Genomic DNA, 22,756 nt, shown 5'->3' with positions numbered 1-22,756 from the left:
TCTTGCCTTTTCTAGGTTTTCTCTCCCTTTTTCAACCAATTCAAAAAACCATAAAAACCGGTGTTTATTAGCAATACATAATCTATGAGATTTACCCTTGTTAAAAACTTGGAAAGTTTAAATCTCTCTATTCAAAGCTCTCTCCCCCACCCTTAAAGTCATTGTTTTATCTTGTTGTCCCTCTCACGCGTGTTCTTTTTGTTTCACGACTTCTCAACAACATTGTTATTGCTTTGGTAGCTTATTTGGTAAGTGGCTATCATACTCAAGGGAGCATATGGTCTGTCTTAAAGAAATAAAAAACCATGCATGTCCTACAAAGAGAGAGACATTGTGGTTTATCCTCTTGCTCATTGAGAAGCTTGTTGTCTCACAAGTAGTTATAATCAGAAAGACTCTGTAGTGCAATGGATTAGTGCATTGGACTATGGATCCAAAGGTCTTACATTTGAATAGCCCCTAATGATTGCCATGGGCCATCTATTTATGGATGTTCAAGAAAAAAATGAAATCGTCTCTTTTAGATCATCTTAATATACTAGTATGAGTATCCATTTGATCATGGTCATTGTTGGCCTTGAGGTTGATCGCTTATATTAGTCCATGTGTGCACACAAAATGCAATATCTTTTCATCCAAGAAAGACACCTTGTTAACCAAGTTGTAACGACAATCCAGTTTGTACTAGTCCCTAGTCACCAAGGTGTAACAACTCTCTAGAAATGCAGTGATTGTTGTGTGGAGACTCAAGATGGTAAGGAATGGAATATGCATACCAGATCCTTCGAGACCCCAGGCGACATGCCCACAATTGATCCTTCTCACATGAATCAAGGCATTTTTTTGGACAATCATGTAGGAAGCAATGCGTTTATGGTTGTTTAGAGTCTAGACAAATGAGAAGAGATCTTTCGAGAGCCAGGCGATGTGTTTACAGTAGTCTCTCACATACCCTTTCACGGTCATTTTACGATTGTTTTGACGAATGAGAAGCTACCTCGATATGGAAACAAAGCCTCAACATTGCATCCCACGCCTGACTCTTTGTGGGTGGGTGTCCAAAAGGATCCTTCTCTCCCCTGTAGGCTGCATTGCCATGCATCCCTGCCCAGATGAGAGATTTGTGGAGAGAAGGATCGAACTACTGGCAGGGATGGGGATGGCCATGCAGGGGGTAAGGAGCTGGCATGGGGTCATGGAGAGAGAGAGTAAGCAAAACATGCTCATGAGTCATCATCATCATCATCATCATCATCATCAGCATCAGCATCAGCATCACCATAGTGAAGATCAAAGCTCTCTATCTATCTATATTTTGGAGCAAGCATCATTTAGTTAAGAGTCTCTCCATTTAGTTAGAGACTCTAACTAAATGGAGAGAGAGAGAGAGACTAAATTTTTGGGTTTTTGTGGTCCTCTGTTCTTCTGCTGAAAAAGCTTCTTTCTTTTTCCTTTTAAGTATGTACATATGTATGTACATACTCTGCTCCAAAAGTACTCCTCTCTTTCTTTCTCTCCCTCTCAGGTTTAGGGTTTCTGCAAATGCAGGGTGAATATCCAGAACATGCCTCCCCCCCAATCTCTCTCTCTCTCTACTGTGCTTGTATCAATTTCAAGCTTTTGAAATAACACTTCATCCGAGGATATACATACAGAGAGAGAGAGAGATAGTCAACACTACCAAAGAGAATTATATCTGATTAGTCAGCCAGACAGACAGACATACATACATTTTGTCAGAATGTTTTGGGGTTCAAACTTTAGGGTTGATTCAAATTGACTTGCAGGAGAATATTGTCTGAGTAGACCTCCCCTGTCTGTTCCAAAGTTGTTAACCTCTTTTCCTTGAAGCTGAAAAGCTCTTCCGTCTCCAAACCTCGGCCTTGGTTTTGTTTGTTCTCAGCAAGAAATTTTCTTCCAATAAATGAAAAACCCTTCCATACAGCTTCGTCTTCTTCCTCTAATTGAATAGAATAGGTGTTTCTTATGAAGGATAAAGGTCAACTACAATGTGCTTTTGGTTTTTTCATGTGCCTTTCTTCTTCCCATCATTTGCATCAGTGAAAGAAACTCCTTCTAAGGTTATATAAGAATGGGTATTCAAGAAGGTCAGAAGGTGAAGCATAGAAGTGGTTCTGGTCAGAATATGGTTCCATTGGCCACATTTCTGAAGAGGGAGTTCAATAGTGACAAAATTGATGCACCCATTATCTCTTATGGTCAAGCATGCCAATCCAAGAAAGGAGAAGATTTCACCATAGTTAAGACAGATTGCCAACGAGTTCCTGGAGATGGTTCATCTACCTTTACTGTATTTGGGGTACGGTGTCTCTTTTGTAACTTCCATGAGTTTGTTCATCTCCTATGTGGATTTTTTTAAACCTTGGTGAATTTGTTCATCTTCTAAATGGATTGGGAAACATTTGAACTATCATTTAGCATGGATGCAAGCACATGATTGCTCGCATAATGTAGGTTCTACAATTGTTTGATGTGGAGTTCTTTTGTGTCACTATTTAAAATGGTAAAAAGCTTCTTGTGTGTAAGTTTGATTTTGCACATATGCGATTTGTGCTCAAATTTTATCTTGCTGGTTCTTGATGGTGACAATGACCTAGTAAAATGGAGCAAGGCACATTTGTTTCAAGCGTAATTGACTGTTTTTATTGTTTCAATATCTATACTGGCCTTATCTTCTGGATTCTGAAAATTTGAATTGTAACAAATGGGAATCTAACATGGAGGACTGTGTATTTTTTCCATCTGTAATTGCGGGGTTTGCTCTTTTGTGCATGAAAAGGATCCCGGGTCCTGAGTGGTTGTAATGACCATTTAACTTGAAGGAAAGAAAATATTTTCCTCATATACCTAAGCTTTTGCATGTGTTAATTTTTTTTTTTACTTGACATATTTTTTGTCTCCCCCAGGTGTTGGATGGTCACAATGGTTCATCTGCTGCTCGATACGTTAAGGAAAACTTGATGAATGATGTGCTGAGTGCACTTCCTGCCACTTCAAGCAGAGATGAATGGCTGGCATCATTGCCACGAGCACTAGTTGCAGGTTTCGTAAAAACAGACAAAGATTTTCAAAAGCGAGGTTGTTATATCAACATTGCAATACTAGTTTGTTGGGGGGAAAACACCAAAATAACCCTCAGTTTTCCTTTATGCTCGCTTGCCCCTTGTCAACACCAGTCTTGATCAGTCTTATGTGCTATGTGATCAAAATTTCCCTGTTTTTCCTCTGTTTCAGTGGTCAATCAGGGAAAAATTTAGGGGCATTTGGGGGAAACAAAGAAAAACAGGGGTATTTCAGAGTGTTTCCTGTTTTTTAAGAATACAATCAATCATCTACCTGTTTCACACCTGCTAGGACAAACATCAGGGACAACCGTGACTTTTGTTGTGGTAGATCAGTGGACTGTCACTGTTGCATGTGTTGGAGATTCCCGATGTGTACTTGATCCTAGAGGAGGCGTGGTTTCTGCACTAACAGTGGATCATAGGCTTGAAGAAAATGAAGAAGAGTAAGTCTGGTCATCTAGTTGTATGACTAAAATGTGTGATAAGCGTATGAAAGCTTGCAAGAGAAGCAATGATTAATGTGCACCTTCCCTGCATCAATATTTAAATTGTGAAATTATAGCAAATATATTGACACCCGCATGGTATGAAACTTATGGATATAGAATCCAATGTCCATATACACGATTAAGCTTTTTATATACCAATATTGGTCATAATTACGTGCGAGATTGGAGCATTTTGTACTTGTTTAGCTTTCCAGTATTTGGTTGGAATTTACTTGATATTTCTTGAGATTTCAGGAGAGAACGGGTGACAGGCTGTGGAGGTGAAGTTGGGAGGCTTAGCATAGCTGGTGGTGTTGAGGTAATAAAGTTGAGAATGATACTTTTGGTTGAGCTTTGTACCTTGGGGTTGATGGAGAATAAACCATAGCTTTCACATTAGAATGGGTCGGATCTACCATTAGGACTAAGTATAGATGTGTTTTGTGTTTGGTTAGTGGGTCATAGAGTCAGATCCTGGGTCTTGATTCCTAACAATGAGCAAGGGTCCTTTGCGAGGATGGTGGAGCTGAGTGATGTGATTTTGCCATATGTGTTAAAGTGTTGTAAAGCAATCAAGCTTTCTTCTGCAGGTTTATTATGTGTGATCTAAAAATTACCACCTTCAAGCCGTGAACTAGTTTTCAATGTTTATTAGAAGCGATAGTTAACTCATTATATTTGCAATATTTGAAGATGACATTTGATTGAATATCTATCACTTTGGTTGTAGATTGGTCCGCTGCGGTGTTGGCCAGGAGGCCTTTGCTTATCAAGATCTATTGGTGATGTTGATGTTGGGGAATTTATTGTTCCTATACCTCATGTTAAGCAGATAAAGGTGACGGTCTATGCGTAATGACAAGCTATTCATATAGCTATTTTTTAAGGTTATTGAAGTTTGGAGCTCTACCATGTTAGCTTTCAAAGGTTGGGGGAAGGTTGATCATCGCCTCCGATGGTGTGTGGGATGCTTTAAGCTCTGAAAAGGCTGCTAAATGCTGCAAGGGCCTGCCAGCAGAACTTGCAGCTAGGCAAGTGGTGAAGGTTTGGCTTCTTCTATTTCCCTTGCATTGTTTACAACGTTCCTGTTTTACCCATTGTATTATAATGGGAACACCTCTGAACATACCAAAGTTTTTGTTATTTTCCCAATTTCACTAGTTCATCCCTCAAAATTATATGGGCTATATTAGCAGTTAAAGGGTTTATTTATCTCATTGTTCTCTCTTTAATGGTGACCAAAGGTGTTCGGGCACCTAACAAAACCTCAGGAATATAATTTGGGAATTCAAGAAAACTTGGGCATTTTTGAGTTTTCCCTATAATAACACACTTCATGGAGTGATATATGTATTTTTTTCAGGAGTCTCTTAGGGCTCGAGGTCTCTGTGATGACACGACATGTTTAGTTGTGGATTTATTACCACCTGATAATTACATTCCCTCTATTCCATTGCCTGTAAAGAAACAGAACAAATGGAAGTCTATTTTTTTTGGCTGGAGATCGAAGGAGTCAAGTGCCATTGTTGCTAACAAGCCCCCTGATATAGTTGTCGAAGAGCTCTTTGAAGAGGGTTCTGCAAGGCTCGCAGAAAGGTTAGTTACTTGTTGGTGGTCTTGGTTGAAAATGTTCATTTCCATTAAGATCTCAACTTTTGAATTGTGTTGATTTGGTTCAGGCTTGGTTCAGACCCTTCATTAGGAATCCTCAATTGTGCTGTCTGTCAGACCAACATGACAATGAATGATGGGATTTCAGTTCATGCTGGTTCTGTCTTTTCTTTAACAAATAGAACACTTCAGGGACCTTTTCTTTGTATGAGTTGTAAGGCAAAGAAAGATGCCATGGAAGGGAAAAAAAGCAAGGATTCAAGGCTTGAGCTCTAGTAATTTACTCCATGAAGCTCTGGATTGATTATTTCCATGCAACTTGTACATGTATGTAAATCTAACATGAGATGTTGTATATCCAAGTTAAATATAGAGTTTGCAAGGTAACAGATATGACAAAACCTTTATAATGTGTTTATGGTTTGGTTTGACAAATCATTAAAGGAAATAACCAAAAACTTAAGGTCATAAGGCAAAAGACAAACGTTTGTATGGAAAGAGACATAATGCTAGAACCTTCATAAAGCGTTTCTGGTCTCATCTGACAAATGATTGAAACATTAGGAGATGTTTGTTACTTTTGCCACGCAGACTAAAGGGTTTCCAGTTTTTTTGTACTTGGTGAATTCACATACAATTTTTCTTCAAATGAACAATCATATGTTATCCCATCTTATTACTATTTTGATGTCATGTGAGAAATAACATAAAGATATGTAGTCAGGGAACAATCATATGCCTGTTATTTATTTGCATTGTTCTTTCCTTATATCATCATGCCTTGAAGTAGAGATGAGATTTGCAGATAATTACTCCCCCGATTAATGATTTGTAATCCTTCACTTGTCATTCAGTGTCATTTTATTCCATTGTAATCTTGAGTATTGCCACCAATTAGGGCAAACACTATTTTGCTCTTGAAAATAGTCTTTTATAAATCAACCTCTTCACTGTGGTAAAACTTGGTAAGGATCACTGGGTCTAGCTATATATTCAATAACTTTCATAAACTCTGAAAGCAAACCTACTTTGCAAATGTGCATCTTGTCATATGCCTATGGTACTTGGTAGTTGTAAATGTGGATGTTTTTATGGTTCAAAATTTTCCTGAATGCAACACTCATGAAATGAAGGAATCATGGCTAAGACAATCAGTTGGACAATCATTGTAGCACATATCATGGTATATATGAGGGCAATATACATAACATATGAGTGCATCACACTCCTCAATAACTTGTGGTTTAGGGTTTAGTGGATGAGACTATTATTACTGTAAAATCATGGTTGCACTGTGCCCATATAGTCATGCATTTAAAGCAATATACATAACACAATTTTTGGTGAATTCATTACACGCTCTACGTAGTTTGTGCTTCATAGTGCATGTCAAGCAATATACATTACACAATTTTGGTGAATTCATTATGCACTCTGAGTAGTTTGTGCTTCATAAATTTAATTTCCATAAAGAATCATTGTTCTTACAGCCAATCACCTTCACAGGAAACATTGGTAAGCTCATTTAAGATCATCAATATCATCTTCTGCATCTTTACTACCTGAAATATAATCTTGAGCTCCCTGGAAAAGATACTTGAGGACAGTGCCTCCCTATCTCTTTCCTCTTATTGAGGATATGCTCAACATTTTGCTGCATCCTAGTCTACTATTGAAATATATCCAGTCAAAATTTTGTCGATTATCATGACCATCACGCAGTTCACACACTTTCTTCCATTCAAATGGGCTCTACCATTGATCTTTAACGATACTTTCAACTGCATACAAAAAAGAAAGCAGGTTAAGGTTACACTGAGTGAAAACCACTTAACATTATCGAAAAAGCAAACAAAAAAAATGTTCCAATACTAAAGACTACCTTACCTGGCAGCTATATAACCTGCTTTACTGGACCTTTGTCTTTTTCCGCTTCTTAACCTTAAGAGTAGGTTTGCTAGCCCCTTTCTTTGCCTTCCGCTTGACTCTGTAGGAAAGAATACAAAAAATCTCTCTCATGGTTTTTATGAGCAACCACAGAATAGTTGGAAAGGTTTGAATCCATAAAGAGCACATCATTTTAAGCAATAATGGAAGTGTATCCAAAAGAATGGCAATATAGTTGTGTTCAGGCAAATGACATAAAGATGCTTATAACTCAAAGATATAATAAAACATGCTTCACATCTTGAAACTACTTTCTATATGGTTGACATTTCTAAAGTACTAATACCTACTCGAAAGGCCATAAGAAGCATTGTCTACAGATGTGTGAGCCATGAGATCTTACCCCTGACCCAGAGTTTACTTTCTTGTCTTCTTTATTGATAGAATCTACAACCGCAAATGTACAGAGTCCATTTTTCATCTAATAAAATGCACAAATCAAACATAAAGAGAGGGTGATGTTGAAGCTTTACCCAGTGGAGCCAAATGCTTCAGCTGGAAAGCCATTTTCACTTGTCTCGTCCAAGCCTGAAGGTAATATTATAAATCAAGAGCTTCAAGTAATGTGGAAGCACTTATTCATTGCCAAAAGATCAAGCAGCATGTTTATACTTACACTCTGAAGGAACACCTTCATTATTTTGATCATCTGGTGGGAGCCAAAACGCAAGCTCTTCCAAATCCATATCATCATTACTCTCTTCAAGATTATCAGCAGCATCATTATCCTCTTGAAGATGATTGGGATCACCCATGTCCATAACAGTCTCTACTGTTTGTTGAGGGGTCTCATTTTTCTCTGCTTCTTTCTGAGCTGTGCCACCCATCCAACAAAACTAAGCGTAAGCCTTAATTGGCCTATTAAGTTTGAAAATCAATTAATCATTTCTTGGGAAATATGATTCATCACTTGAAAAATGTCACATCTACTCATGTGAAGAAGATACATAGGGTCAAAAATCCTCTTCATGCCCAGAATGTATTTAAACTTCCGCGATTGTTTTCCAAACAAAAAACATGAAGCGTTACGCTTCTGTTTCCCATCTAGCTACAGAATTCTCAGTTATAGTACGAGGTATTTTATTTCTTAAGTGAGACTGGCCCATCATACTAAGAGAATAATTTTTTGAAAGAAAATTAATCTGATTTCTTAAGTCAGCTATGAAAAGAATTATCGTTGAAAGATGAATCTGGAACTATTGTTTAACCACTTAGAATTGTTTATTTAGGAGATGACTATATAGAAAACTTTAAATACAAGGCTTGTAAGCAAAAGTTCTGAAAATTTATCTGAATACACATAGAAGCTAATAATCTTCATAAATAAATCGATTATATTTCATACATCTTGACACCATCAAAATTTGAAGCAACGAACAACCTCAATATTTAATATAGAATACACTGACCAAGTTTCCGCAAGAATTTTTTCCCATTCATATGCTTCCATAAGGCATCCTCTGATTTGTTCAACACATCTCCTGTGAGTGTACATATTACTTTGTCCCTACAATCGCTAAATATTGTCAATTTCAATTTCATTTATAATGAGACAAGCATGCCACATCTCTCTCTCTATCTCTCTATCTTTTCCATGAGTAATAATTGTATTAATTACAAATGTATATAACAAGGGGTTTAGGGTTGGAGCCAAAATCTTCATTCGAAGAGCATCACACATAAAAATTCCCCAAAATTTTTGAACAGGAGGAGCAGAAAGGAGAATGAGACAAGCATGCCACATCTCTCTCTCTCTCTCTCTCTCTCTCTCTCTCTCTCTATCTATCTATCTATCTTTTCCATGAGTAATAATTGTATTAATTACAAATGTATATAACAAGGGGTTTAGGGTTGCAGCCAAAATCTTCATTTGAAGAGCATCACACATAAAAATTCCCCAAAATTTTTTAACAGGAGGAGCAGAAAGGAGAATGGCATTGTTTCCTTTTTTCACTTACTTGAGGGTAGGGTTTTGCCGGAAAACATTGAGAGGCGGTTTCCGTCGATCGAGGAAAAGATCGAGCAGAGCCCTACGGCATTTCTTGCTGCTTCCATACCCCTCTTTCTCTGAGGGGAGCATCTCATGCCCTGTCTCGATGCATCGCACCCTGCCTGATGATGGCAACTCCTCGAAGTGAACCTCGCCGAGGATCAACATGAGATCTCTCTCCCTGTTTCTAAGTGATTGGTCCCCCCTTGTTTCTACTTCTGCTTACCCTGTTCCTCCTTCCTTGTATCTACATATCTACCCTCTTTTCTTTCTATGTTTTCTATCCCCTGTTTTCTCTCTTCTTCTTCTTCTTCTTCAGGAGGGCTGCTTTTACTTCGTATGGTCTTTAGTTGAGCTCATTTTTCACTTCTTTAACAATCTGCAACGGTTTGGTTCGGTTTGAGAGGGTCAAACCCCGAACCGTTTAATGTTTTTTTTAAACCTGAACCTAACCAAACCGAACCACGAAACCGTTATAAAAAAAACTTTCAAACCGTTGAACCATTAAAACCACGGTTTCGTGGTTCTGTATCAGTTTTCAACTTGGGTCAAATTTTTAAAGATGTTCCTAAAATGTGAGCATAAGGTCTAAAAATGAAAAGATTGTTTAAAAACAACTTTTTTAAATAAAATAAAAAAATAAAAAACCTTTAAACCGCGGTTTCTAACTGTTGAAACCGAACCGAACCGTATAAAAAACCTAAACCTGAACCGAACCTTTTAAACCGTTATGCCACAGTTTCACGATTCGGTTAGGTTCAAACCGAACTGTTGCCGATTGTTAATTCACTTCACTATTCCAATAATGAATAACAAGATCTACTTACGATCCATATGTATGGAGTGGATGAAATAATCATTTATCTGCCCTCAGAAGATTTCAAACTATAGACACCGGAATGACAAAGGATATAATTGTGTTTACACGCATTTGAATATAATACGCATCAACGAGAATGGTAGGAGGGATATTGGGAATTAGAGATAATTACAATAAGCATTCGTGGAGATTCAATTGATCGCTTAATATTACATAATATGTATGTCAAAACATGTTTTTATTGCATGAGACTTCTCCAATATAACTTCCAATGATGATGACCAAAATGTGACAAAACGTGTTTTTATTGCATATCACATGTGATTTCCCGAATCAGAGAACCACAAATGAGAGATCAGATTTCAGGGTTTGGCCAGAAATCAGACGATTTTTTTATCAGACATCGGGTGTGGCCGGAAATTGGACAATTATTTTCGATCAAGCATGGAAACATGGTTCAATGCCATGGCATTGTCTGCTAAGGTTACTAATGCAAGAATAGAGTAGGAACAGAAATACAACAAAGTGGGATTAGAATATGGACAAGAAGTATATAGAAAAGTCAATAGACACAAGTGATGTGGCCATCTTTATAGTACATGGAAAGCCAACAAATATAGGAGATGGAAAGCCAACAAACATAGGAGATGTACAACCTTCTTGATATGATGTGGAAAGCCAACACACACAACAAATGTGACCCTCTTAATATTATCTGACGAAATTGATGTGGGCATCATAAACTTATGTGGGAAACCAATTGATACTAGTAATGTAATGGACATGCTTGCGTTGGGGCTTTGCAAAATCACACATTTAGATTGTGTGTTTTGACCTCACATAACTATGGGCCCGTTTTTGCTCATCCCGAACTAACATTTAAGCCATGGTAAAATGGTTTATCAGTTACAATACAATTAAACGATTTGTTTTCGTTTGATTATTATTAAATTGTTTGGTTTTAGTTTGGTATGTTTCTAAAACTCAGGTTTATTGATTTATAAGTTTAAGTGGTTCAATTCAATGGTTTATTAGTTTTTGCTTAAGTGTTTTTTTATTTCCTTAATGCTTTGTTAATTCACTGGTTCATTTAATGTTTTTTTGTTTATTGACTTAATTCATTTAACCAAAATGCTTATTTAATTTAATGGTTAACTTAACTTGTTTATGTTTATTGATTTAATTAAGTTAACTTCAATTCTTTGTGTGCATACTCTAAACCATTTTTGAGACATTAAACCATTAAAACCACGGTTTCATGGTTCGGTTTTCAAGTTAGGATAAATTTCAAATTTCAAAATTTCAAAATTTTAAAATCAAAATATTTCATTTTTTTAAATTTTTTAAATTTTTAAATTTTTCTAAAATGTGAGAATAAGGCCTGAAAATGAAAAGATTGTTTAAAAACAATTTTTTTAATTTTTTTAAAAATTAATAAAGAAATAAAAACCGTTAAACCGTTGAAACCGCGGTTTCTAACTATTGAAACCGAGCCGAACTGTTAAAAAAAAACCTAAACCTGAACTGAACTATTTAAACCGTTAGGCCATGGTATCGCGGTTCAATTCGCACGATTGCTGATTGTTACAGGTTCCAAAGAAAAGAGAGTCTCTTGCCGATTGTGTTACTGGTCCCAAAGAAACGAGAGTCTCTTGTATGCATGGATGGGCACTACCAATGAGCATGTGTAGCTTCTTTCTTCTATAAAAGCTCTTGGGCTCAATCAATCAAACAGTATGGGTGGGTCTTTTGCCATAAGTCTCTAAGTATTAAAGGAGGACTTCCAAGCTTTCCATGGCTACCACCTCCATTGAGCTACACCCCATTGTCATCAATCCCATCTCTGAGCCCCCCTTCGAATGTGCAGGAAATGGGTTAACATGCAAGGGCCATCCTCGAACCCCGGTCTCGGACCTTCGCTCCTGCCTCGGCCTCGGCCGCAAGCGCAAGAATGCAAAGGACCCAACCAGCTCTAAGACCAAGGCATGGTGGCACGCCCAGCTCTGTCTCTATGGCCTTCCTACCCCTAAATCATCACTCACATTAGCTGAACTCAGAGCGAAGCTCGTGTCGGCTGTCGAAGACGGCTTGTGCGATTCCATCCCGCCCCGGATCCAAGAACTCGAATGTCGGTTAAATGAACGGTTCCGATCGGAGAATGCGTCGGCACGGAAGCGAAGATTCTTGGAATCGGGTGGATCTGAGGATGCGGCTTCCGCCATCGAAGACCCCTCGGCTTTCTTGCTATCCAAGTTCAAGCTCGGCCGATCAAAAGGACATGGTCATGTGGTCGATTCAAATATCGGCTGTACCTATTCGGATCGAGATCATATCGATGTAGATGGCAATGGCAATGGCTATGATGATGGTGAATCTACTTGTGTTCTGAAGAAGCTCAATAATGCACAGAGAGCTTCTATTCATCGCTGTGCAGAGCAGCTTGGCCTGGTTAGCGTGAGTGCGGATGCGCCAGACGGAGGAGGCCGTTGGATGGTTGTCGGGAAGAACCGGTCGGCCGTTTCCGAGAAGGCGTGGGACATTTCGGAGCAGACAAAGACTCGTGGGGAGATGGAGAGAGCTGCGAAGCGGCGCAAGATCGAGGAAGAACACGAGGAATTCATGGCGAGATCGAGCGCTCTCGCAAGCAATGAACATGAGAAGGGAATAATGAAGAAGAAGAAGAAAAATGGGGGAATAGAAGGGAAGTGGCACATCAGTTGCAAGTACATAGAAGAACAATGGGAGCAAGCCAGAGATTTGTCATTCTGCATAGCAAGGAAGAAGAAGAGTGGGACATTGGTAGAGAAGTTTGATTTTGGGGTGATTTCAGGGGTGCTCAAGTTTAGCAAAGAGAGCATGGGTGCGGAGAATGGCGGAAAACTCGCGTTCCGATGGAGGGGTGTGGATTGTGGGACAGGGGAGATACTCTTCATGGACGAGGACCAACGAGGTTGGGTTTCTTCGGTCGATGGGGCCAGTCTGAAAGGGCAGTTCGAATTCATGGGCAAACACGACATGTCGGGTTTGAAGGTTAACGAAGCGTCCTTGTCCGAAATAAATGAAACTTGGGACGATTATGGCCCTGCTGCCTATGAAGAGGCCCGAGTCGGACGATGGTAGGCCTAGAGATAAGGATGGGACATCCATTGCCATATCTATAACCCTTGCCCAAGTAGTCTAGTCTCTCTTTCATTAGGTTTTATTAGCTAAGATGAACTTTTGTCATCATTAGATTTTATTAGCCAAAATGATCTTTTGTTCGAGCGTGTGCCGGAAAAGCATTCGTGTGCACGTTCATGCCTTAGTTTTTCAATGTTTCTAAGGTCCGTGTGTGTAGATGTTCTTTCATGGATTCTCACCACATTTGATGTGTTCATGCCTCAGTTTGTTTCTTCTAAGCCTGTGCATAAAAGTCCTTTTGCTGATTCTCACCACATTTTCGATGAGTTTTTTCTATGCACATTCATGCCCTTGTTTCTCAATGTTTCTAACACGATGTGAAAATGTTCTTTTGTGGATTTTCACCATGTTATGATGTTCTCAACAAGTAATATAATGCATTTGCGAGATCGATTGGCTCGATTATGAGTTGATTCAACTAGAAAACCAAATGTGCAATATATGCATGTGAAGTGAGGTGACACCTAGATGATGTATAAGAATAGTGGTATTATAAATTAATATTCGGTAAAAACCAAATGTGGAATATATGCGTGTGAAGTGAGGTAACAACACCTAGATGATGTATAAGAATAGTGGTATTATAAGTCAATATTTGGTAAAAACCAAATGTGGAATATATGTGTGTAAAGTGAGTGAGGTAATACACCTAGATGATGTATAAGAATAGTGTAATTATAAGTTAATTTTTGGTAAGTCTAAAAATCAACTTATAACTGAAATTTATGATCACAAATTATGATTGTAAAAGAAGCAAGGGGATTATATATAGCTTCAATTTACCTCACATGAATGTTGCATATTGACGTTCTTTTTACTATTTTTTGCTTGGAAATTTGTATTTTTGAGGTCGAAACAAATGAAGACAATCATCATTGAAGTGTACAAATATATATATGCCTACCCTCTGTTTTAACAGTTGTGTTTTGTTATATGTGCTTCACAATCTAATAACCAAAGGAGTATGCCCACCCTTGACAGCCAAAGTTAATTTAAGACTTTCTTGTTCATTAACTGTAAGAAAAAGGATAAATTGTTCTAAGTTGGGGAATAATAGCATAGTATACATATATAGATCTCTCTTCTTAACAAGTTGTAGGGAGGGAGATGTTTTTTGTTCCTATTTCTGATTGCATAACTTGTTGCATAATTCTAAATGAATGTTGTGTCTAATATAAAACCTTGAAGATGAAAGGCAAGTTGAAAATCGAGAGCATTTGAAAGAGAGCATTGTGTAAAAACGAGAGCATTTGAAAGTTGAAAATTACCCTAAAAATATATACATATAAAGGTCTTAGGTAAGTGTGACCATCAAAGTAGAGGCCTATTTGGCATAATGTCTCCAAGTATCTATATGGCACATTGTCCCTAGACACATTGTCCCCATAGGTCAAAATTGGCCTCTTTATGGACAATAAAAATTCTAGTTCAAAATTCTAATATTATGGCATGGCATCTCTAGAGAAGTTACAATTAGCTTACAACACTTTCAAGTGTTGATTGTATTATAAAGATCCTCTTGGTAGGCATTGTTGTGAGAAATCAATGCTAGTAAAATGGTTTTTATATTTATTTTTGACAATAATAATTTGCATAATAAGTAGTTCAAATGTCAGCTAAAATAAAGCAAAATAAAAATTCTACCTAAACTACCATATGTAACTAGATGCTATCATATGCTAGCATTACATTGGCATCTTCAATAAATTGAAATGAGCTAAGATCTAGAGGAAATTGCATTCCATCAAGATTTGTGAATTGCATTAGAGACAAACTGCTTGACAATTTTTGATAACATGCTATCATGTTCTTAAGATTCATCTCATTGAAATTTCTGTATTGTGTCTAGAGATACAAGAGGTTGATGGCAATGTTTTCACCAGGATCATGCTGTGTTCTTAAGAGTGGAGTATATATACTAAAAACAATACCTTTTCATAATGGTAAAAAGCATACAAGTTTGATAAGAGTAGGCATCACTGTTCAATTTGTACACTTGTCAGAGGGCTAACTACATCTCACTTGCCAAATGGCATTCTCAATACAGGCATGATTTTAGATTTGCCTTGGTGTTAATTCAGCCCCTTTGTTCCGCTGAAGCAATAAATATGATAGAGTGGATGTAACTAACAGGATGCATATATACATGCCAGTAAAATCATAGACCACCATAAGCACACTAACTGTTCAGTAGAATCAAGTGAATACTCGCTTCATTATGACAGCATGAATGCTGTAATTAATGCCCCACAAAGTAATAAGATCACCAATGACGAGAATGGACATGATTATATAATGATTGAACTGAAATGCCAAGAGAGAGAGAGAGAGAGAGAGAGAGAGAGAGAGATTGCAATGTAAACAAACAAAATCATGATGTTGCAGGCTTGGCAGTTACTTTGGATTTCTTTTTTGATGGCGGTTTTTGTGAGCTGGATGAAGATCCATCCTCATTTTCAGCTTCAAGCTTTTTAAAGACAGGCTGAGGTTCAGGAACCGTTTTTCCTGCCTTTAGTCCGCCCCACTTGGTGTCCTCCTACAGGCAAAGATATCTCTTATTTCTCACCTCTCTATTACTCCATAGATATCTCTTATTTCACTAGATACCATTGTGGAATGTAGGGGTTGAACCCATGACCTCCTGGTCTCCATTGGGCAACCTTACCAACTGAGCTACATCCATCTTGGCTCTCTCTCTTTCACACACACACACACACACAAGCATATAACTAGCATTAATGGTTACATCCTCAAATCTACACTGGAAGAAATGTTGGCAAGTATTTACCATGAGAGCTTGGAAAACCACATGCAAGTTTGTTGATGTAAACAAAAAATGTATGTAGGTTGAAGTAACAATTTGTAATGATAAACTTTATTTGGCATGTTGTTACACTGGTCACAGAGATTCTAACTACTATAATTTGCATGAGCTAGATCATGATGATCCTTTTTCTGATGTGTATGCTGACAAATAGCAATTTGTCGTGCACGTACACGCGGGCCTCATGGACCACAATCTCACCCCTCTTGTCATCAACAGATAAAGGCCATTATCTCCTGCCATTGCGGGTGATTCCCTTGCTTCGGAGGCCTCTCCATCCTGGATTGACCTACTCTAGAGATTTCTCTGACTTGAGAATCATACATGTATCGAAAACGAGATTCTTTAGTCGCGTCTTAATTCTATTTCTTTTTTTTATTACTTGGATACACTTAATTTGGTTTGCTGTTCTCAAAGATGATACAACATTGTAAGATGTAATCCCTTGTTTGGTCTTATATGCCATTTTGGCCTCTTAAAAGATCTTAATATATCTTTCTTTGTTTCTCCCATAGCTAGCCATCTCCCTGTTTGCTTGATTAGACAGTAGTGTCCAATGTCAACATCCACTGACGGATGTGCTATGCGTCAAAGATGAAACCACAAGCTTGTTTGAAAGATGGAGACATATGTGTGTCTCAATGATGAAATCATACACTTATCTCAAAGATGATGTGATCCATGTGTTTTAATTCATTTTGTAAATATAGACTCTCTTGAACTGTGAAACTCAAACACATGCAAATAGAAAAAGAGGAAATTACGTTGATCACAGAAAAGAGTACCCACCCATGTCAATGTTCTGAAGTCTTCTTCAGAGTAACCAAGTTGAAGGTAAACTGAAAGACTCAGTTTTGGGGTGACCGGTGACAATGCAACAGCTACAATTCGAACAGCTTCCAAAACAACAACAAGGTCCTGAAAGATATCAAACACTTTGTAGCTAAGTCTTTGAGAAACACATGAAACACAAACTCATTTGTATCACGAAAGTATCACATAATCACAAGAGATCAACATTCACATAAAATTATGAAGACATTATATCACCTTAGATGCTTCCTCTGCAAATGATCCACCCTTCTTAAAAAGGGACCATGGAGCTCGCTCATCTAGGTACACATTTCCAGTACTAGCTATTGATAGTATTGCTTCACACGCCGACGAGAAATTAAGATTCAAGAACTCCTCCTTGGCTTTGAGAATCTGCATACATTCCAAAACAACAATAAAAAGGCATTATTTAAGATACTTCAGAGCCAGCACTAAAATGTCTTCCAAGTTCGAGCACATACAGCTTCTGTTACAACAATCCTAACAGGGTTGTCACCTGCTAAGGAAGTAGAGTCAACAGATATTGAAGAATTGCAATTCTTCTTCAATAAACCAAGAGTTCTGTTAAGTAGGTTTCCTGATAATGAAATAGAAGGAACATGAATAACCTCGCCTTAAGGATTGGAACAACAAAAGAAAATATAGTTTAAAATGTTCATATACAAAAACATCCTTACCAATCGTATTTGCAAGATGTGCATTTACTATATTTATAAAGCGTTCCTCAGAATAGTCTCCATCTCTCCCAAACTCAATCTCTTTAAGGAAATAATAACGAACTGCATCTGAACCGAATCTCATAACAAGGCTCTTTGGTTCAATTGTGTTACCTAATGACTTGCCCATTTTTAAACCATCCTGTCATGTAGCATATGAAACCATTTTACATACAAATTAAAACCTCGTTTGGAACTTACATATTTATCATCACAAAAAACAAAAGAACAAAGAACAAAGAACAAAAGAACAAAAGAAAGTAAGCAACATCTCTAAAAAATTTATAATGGCCTAAGAGACCTGACAGAGAATACTGTTTACAATAGCTCATCAATGGGGAGTAACAAAGAAAAAAGGCTACCCATATATCAATCACTAGAGTAGACTTACCTTTGTCAAAAAACCATGCCCAAATACAGCTCCTGGAAGAGGAAATCCTGCTGACATCAGCATTCCAGGCCAATATACTGCATGAAACCTCAAAATATCCTTGGAAAAAATAAAGAAAACAGTGATCAACATCCTCAATATTGGATTTTTCCTTTCAGCATTCAGAACTAAATGTTACCTTTCCAATTATATGCACAGACGCAGGCCAACCAGCATTAGATGCATTCTCTAAAGTGGGATCCAGCTCTTCTGGAAGCAATGCAGATAAATATCTGAGAAGAATCAAAAGGTATGTACAGATCAAACACATGATAAAGTGAGGGGAGAGAGAGAGAGAGAGTAACTACACTTGATGATTAGTTAATTTCACTCAATAGAGAGAGGATCAATATATTATTAACTTTCATTGGAGACAGGATACAATCTCAGGAACAGGCCCAGCCCATGGTGAGGACCAAAGTTGGGTTCTACCAATTTTATCACTTTGACACAACAATGTATACCACCAAGACAACAGCATGAGACTAAGAAAGTTATATTAACATCTCTAATTGCCAATGACACTCGATCAAAATAATAGAATAATGCCAATCTACATCCAGAACTCAACCACTCAATTTGATGTCATTATTGTCCAACAGAAGCTTCAATGAATTATCTGGAACCATTTGACCACACTTAAACATTACTCCTTTAAAAGTGAATACAAGAGGATGAATAGTTTGATTTTCAATTGCTATACTGCTGCAAAGGCTTAACCTGCCATTCCAATCAAAGTGCTCATTTGTACTACCACAAACATAATGTGTCTAAGCTCTAGATGTTACTCGTCACAATTCTGTATATATTGTATGCATGTGTGAATGCAAAAGAAATCTTAAAATCTGATCTACATTGTCATATTTTCACCAAGAGCATTGGCAATGATGAGATTTTAAAAATACATTCGCCATGCAGAGGATCTTACTGTTCCACTTAATGTGAGAGCTATGGTGTGAACATTGTTAGAATAATGTGAACCTAGTTAAGTGACTGTTGGGTTTCCAGCTACCTGTAGATATTGGTTATATAAACCATTCTACATCTTTGTAATCATAAGCTCGTTTTTCCTAATCTACTGATTTTTCCTCAAGTCTTCTAAGTGATCTTGCTGTGTGAGAGTTATTCTAAGGTCCCTGCATTTTCTACACTCACTTCATTCTACAGATGCAATTCTTATACTTATCTTCTCAGATCCAGCATTATCACCATACCAACTATACGAGGCCATAATTCCACAGAAATAAATTTTGATAACTTCTTTACTGCATGAACGAGATGATGCTGCAATATAGATGCAAAATGTTCATGAATTCATTTGTTGGTGATTGAAGGATATGACATACAGTAAATGTTATGGATGTAGTTGTTAACAAGCTTAGAAGATGGGCAACTGAGTATGCTAGCTAAACTAGGCTTGACAATAGCTGAGGAGACAGATGAGAAATCAGTGATAGTATTTGAACAAAGAGATTTTTCACTTAATTTACATTTCCTAGTTTAAATGAGAATTATTTTATGCATAGCATGAGAAAGCAGGTTAGCATCTGAGTTATCCTTACCCAAGAAGAGCATCAAACCAAACATATATAGTTTGTTTGTCATCACTGGGCACAGGAATGCCCCAGTCTACTGCAGCTCGAGAAATTGAAAAATCCCGAAGACCATCCTTAACCCACCCTATCACCTGACAGTGCAGCATATGCTAGATTATGATCGATAACATCTAATTTTTCATTTGTTTTTACACAATAAAATGATACTGCAAGCATGCAACAAGCAGCCTAGGCGTACCTCATTCAAGCGAAAATTAGGTTGAATAAATTTGGGATTGGAAGACAAAAGCTCTTCAATGTTCTTCTGATACTTGGAAAGCGCAAAGAAAAAGTTGTCTTCCTTTCGGAGTACGCATGGTTTCCTATGTATTGGGCAACATTTACCTTCAAGTAAATCTTTCTCCTCCTACACAAAACATAACAACCATTTTTATTAAACAGAAACATTCCAGTAGAAAATACCAGATCATTATTTCTAACATTTTGCCATAATATTACACAGCACATAGATGTCCTCACAGAGAACAACAAAAATGGTTTCAGTTAAATGTTGTGGATTGGTAACATCACAGCATGTTGGAATCTCCTCACTGATTTAGATATAAAGTAATTTCCCTGCAATGCTCATTGTTTTCAGTGGGATAATCTATGAGAATCAATATTTTTCTGTTATAGTGATGAGTAAAAGAAAGTTAACCAAATGTATATTTGGCCAGTTTATAAATAACCTGAGGTTGAAGACATGGTCCTGAACTTAACAACCATGCCCTATTCCCCACACTTATTATAATACCATCCTGCTTCCAGCATTTGATCCAGATTGGCCACCCCATTTTCTCTCAGCTTTTTCCAACTTAAAAAAGGATCTTTACACCAGATATTGTGCATTTTTCCAACTGTCACATGAATTATGATGCAACACCTTTCTTTCAATTGCATTTCAACATTCAGACTAAGCTTTTGCCAATGCGCCACCTTTCTATCAAAGGCATGGAGAAGAGGGTACGATCTGCCACATTAATCCTTCTCTCCAGGCACAAATATTTGCCATTGGACACTGTCTCCAGGAGAAAAGGGCCCTAGGGCAGTTGTCATGTGATTTTGGATTGGTCAATGACTGTTTCTAAATCATGGCTGGAATCTGCAGATTGACTAGTCCCCAGCTTATAAATCATGGCTTGATCTATTGGCATGCACGTTGACAGGAAAGATGCATATTTCTTTCACGTTATTGTTTATATTATTATGGTGATATGGTTGGGAGAAGTACAAATCTAGAGTCCATCTTTCTAATTCCTAGACTAGTGTCCAACATTTTCCATGCCTATATTAAAGGGCCTATGTCAATGATGTCCTCTGGTTTGCCCATCACCAGGTTTTGGATGTTTTCAAGGATTTTCTTTATCACCAGGTTTCTAATGTTTTAAAGGAGTTTTTTGAACATATTAGCATCTGTAGTTACAGATCACCACCTGGACATCTAATGTGCAAGGAGTATTTGCAATTTCATCTTCATACCTTTCTTTCATTGTGTTCGTTTTGCCTCCAACTCAAAATAAATCACCTCCAAATTTCACATCCCTTGACACAACTTAAGCAAAGTAGAATCATTCCTTCAATGGGCACCGACATCAAACAAGGTCGATCTAGCAAAATCAATATTTTCTTGCATAAAGCATATGATATATATGCATCATTAAAACTTACAACATAATAAGAATATAGTTGAATTTCCTCAACAAGCCTTTTAAAATAGGTTCAGTTTTACTGGAAAAAACAGAATCATACCTTAAACTCCTCACAATCAATGCAATAAAGCCCTTCATAATCAGCTCGGTATATATCACCCCTCTCGAATACTTTCTTATAGAACAACTCTACAATCTTTTCATGGCGACTATTGGTTGTGCGTATGAACCTATCATAACCAATGTCAAGCTGCAATGATATATAATAGTCAACTTTCATGGTATTTTTGTTGCCCAAACTTGATTTTCTTTTCTTTTTATTACGATAAAGACATAATCCAGGATGAATAAGTTAAGTCTTTACTTCTTTCCACAAAGATCTATAGTCTTCTGCAACTAGATCACAATGCTCCTTGGGTGTGCGACCATTGGATGCGGCTGCAAGAGAAATCTTCTCTCCATGTTCATCCGTTCCTGTGATGAAAATGACATCTTCGCCTTGTAATCTCTGTACATAACATCCAATGAATTATAAGAGATTATTCTCAATGACGTTACAAACATTCTACATGTTTTTCAAGAAATTAGAACAAGGTGAATAGGTAAGGGAATAGCTCATAGGACCTACAACTATAGAGTTAGTACAAGTGAATGCACTAAAACCTACGAAATGTATATTAGAAAATATGGCCACCACAATGGATTAATTGTGCTTGCATGTGTGGAGAAATATACGTTGTGATCAGTCAAACCAGCATCTAGTCATATTCTAATGACCTTATCCAGCAACCCCGGATTGGCATTTGGGCGGTTTGAATCCATAAAAAGAATTCATTACTTAATACATAATGGAACTGCAACAAGAGCCTTGGCACAAGAGGAGTAATTATGATTACAAAATCTTGAATATAGTCCTGTACGACATGAATTAAGAAACCATGGGGGTGCTCCACTACAATAATTCAAAGAAATTTACATCTATAGCGGATTGGTCACACTTGGTTAAGTGGAAAAATTTCAATTGAGTTTCGGTCAGACCAGAACATACCCATATTTTTAGAACTAAACAAGCTGAACAATTCTGGCACCAATGAACTAAATAGGATTACATAAAACCAAATACAAGGCCTATATTAGGAGAAAGAAGGATTAAAAAAAGGCCACACGTGAACTTGAAAGAAAGAAATATTTACATACATAAATATATGAGAGATGCATACATATATATAAGAGACAGACAGACAGAAAGGAACCTGAAATCTGCTAAGTGTATCAGCAGCAATGGTAGGGTAAGCACTACCCATGTGAGGAGAAGCATTAACATAGTAGAGAGGAGTGGTTATAACAAAGGGTTTTGAAGAGGAAGAAGGTTTCTTCTGTCGTGAATCCATAGGTTCTTCTCCTTCTCTTTCTCCTTCTCCATTGTAATTGGAAGTGCAGAAGGCGAGCCGTGATCCGCCTGTCTTTCTTACTGAAGCAGATGGAATGGGTAAGAAGAAGGCCTTCGTCTTAATCGATGGCGGCAGAAATGGGAGCAATGCAGGGGGGTGCAGCAGAGTAGACCTCATCATGGCTTGCCTAACAAC

The 22,756-nt window shown here is 37.5% G+C and overlaps 4 protein-coding genes across 5 annotated transcripts; 2 read left to right on the top strand and 2 right to left on the bottom strand.

Moving 5' to 3' along the window:
• The first annotated feature begins 1,508 nt into the window (after window positions 1–1,508).
• Window positions 1,509–5,595, top strand: LOC147853217 (putative protein phosphatase 2C 15). Its single transcript, XM_087333079.1, has 8 exons — window positions 1,509–2,320; window positions 2,928–3,099; window positions 3,376–3,529; window positions 3,830–3,893; window positions 4,305–4,412; window positions 4,493–4,618; window positions 4,938–5,170; window positions 5,254–5,595. Exons 1-8 carry the CDS (start codon window positions 2,093–2,095, stop codon window positions 5,459–5,461), a joined length of 1,293 nt encoding a protein of 430 aa, XP_087189205.1. The 5' UTR covers window positions 1,509–2,092; the 3' UTR covers window positions 5,462–5,595.
• Window positions 5,596–6,624: 1,029 nt separating this feature from the next.
• Window positions 6,625–9,330, bottom strand: LOC147853216 (uncharacterized). 2 transcript variants are annotated; one of them, XM_087332791.1, is made up of 6 exons: window positions 9,091–9,330; window positions 8,542–8,639; window positions 7,749–7,946; window positions 7,606–7,660; window positions 7,068–7,172; window positions 6,625–6,966 (listed from the first exon to the last, which is right to left on the bottom strand). In XM_087332791.1, exons 1-5 carry the CDS (start codon window positions 9,288–9,290, stop codon window positions 7,094–7,096), a joined length of 630 nt encoding a protein of 209 aa, XP_087188917.1. In that variant the 5' UTR covers window positions 9,291–9,330; the 3' UTR covers window positions 6,625–6,966; window positions 7,068–7,093. The 2 variants fall into 2 exon arrangements, with proteins under 2 accessions (XP_087188917.1, XP_087188916.1); XM_087332790.1 differs by having other exon boundaries at window positions 6,625–6,959.
• Window positions 9,331–11,736: 2,406 nt separating this feature from the next.
• LOC147853215 (uncharacterized) lies at window positions 11,737–13,509 on the top strand. Its single transcript, XM_087333272.1, has 2 exons — window positions 11,737–13,138; window positions 13,175–13,509. The coding sequence occupies exon 1, from the start codon at window positions 11,737–11,739 to the stop codon at window positions 13,060–13,062; it is 1,326 nt and encodes a 441-aa protein (XP_087189398.1). The 3' UTR covers window positions 13,063–13,138; window positions 13,175–13,509.
• Window positions 13,510–15,065: 1,556 nt separating this feature from the next.
• On the bottom strand, window positions 15,066–22,756 carry OVA1 (methionyl-tRNA synthetase / methionine-tRNA ligase / MetRS (cpMetRS)). The gene is made up of 12 exons (XM_087333430.1): window positions 22,424–22,756; window positions 21,535–21,678; window positions 21,271–21,420; window positions 19,721–19,888; window positions 19,489–19,613; window positions 18,066–18,159; window positions 17,888–17,986; window positions 17,458–17,638; window positions 17,242–17,357; window positions 16,997–17,152; window positions 16,736–16,864; window positions 15,066–15,658 (listed from the first exon to the last, which is right to left on the bottom strand). The coding sequence occupies exons 1-12, from the start codon at window positions 22,739–22,741 to the stop codon at window positions 15,494–15,496; spliced, it is 1,845 nt and encodes a 614-aa protein (XP_087189556.1). The 5' UTR covers window positions 22,742–22,756; the 3' UTR covers window positions 15,066–15,493.

Source organism: Azolla caroliniana, unplaced genomic scaffold, assembly GCF_043228905.1.
Source record: "Azolla caroliniana isolate FFs.n. ecotype wild unplaced genomic scaffold, voAzoCaro1.0.p SCAF_17, whole genome shotgun sequence".
Classification (NCBI taxonomy): domain Eukaryota; kingdom Viridiplantae; phylum Streptophyta; class Polypodiopsida; order Salviniales; family Salviniaceae; genus Azolla; species Azolla caroliniana.
Note: the sequence above shows the minus strand (reverse complement) of the source record. Positions and strands in the feature narration are given on the sequence as shown.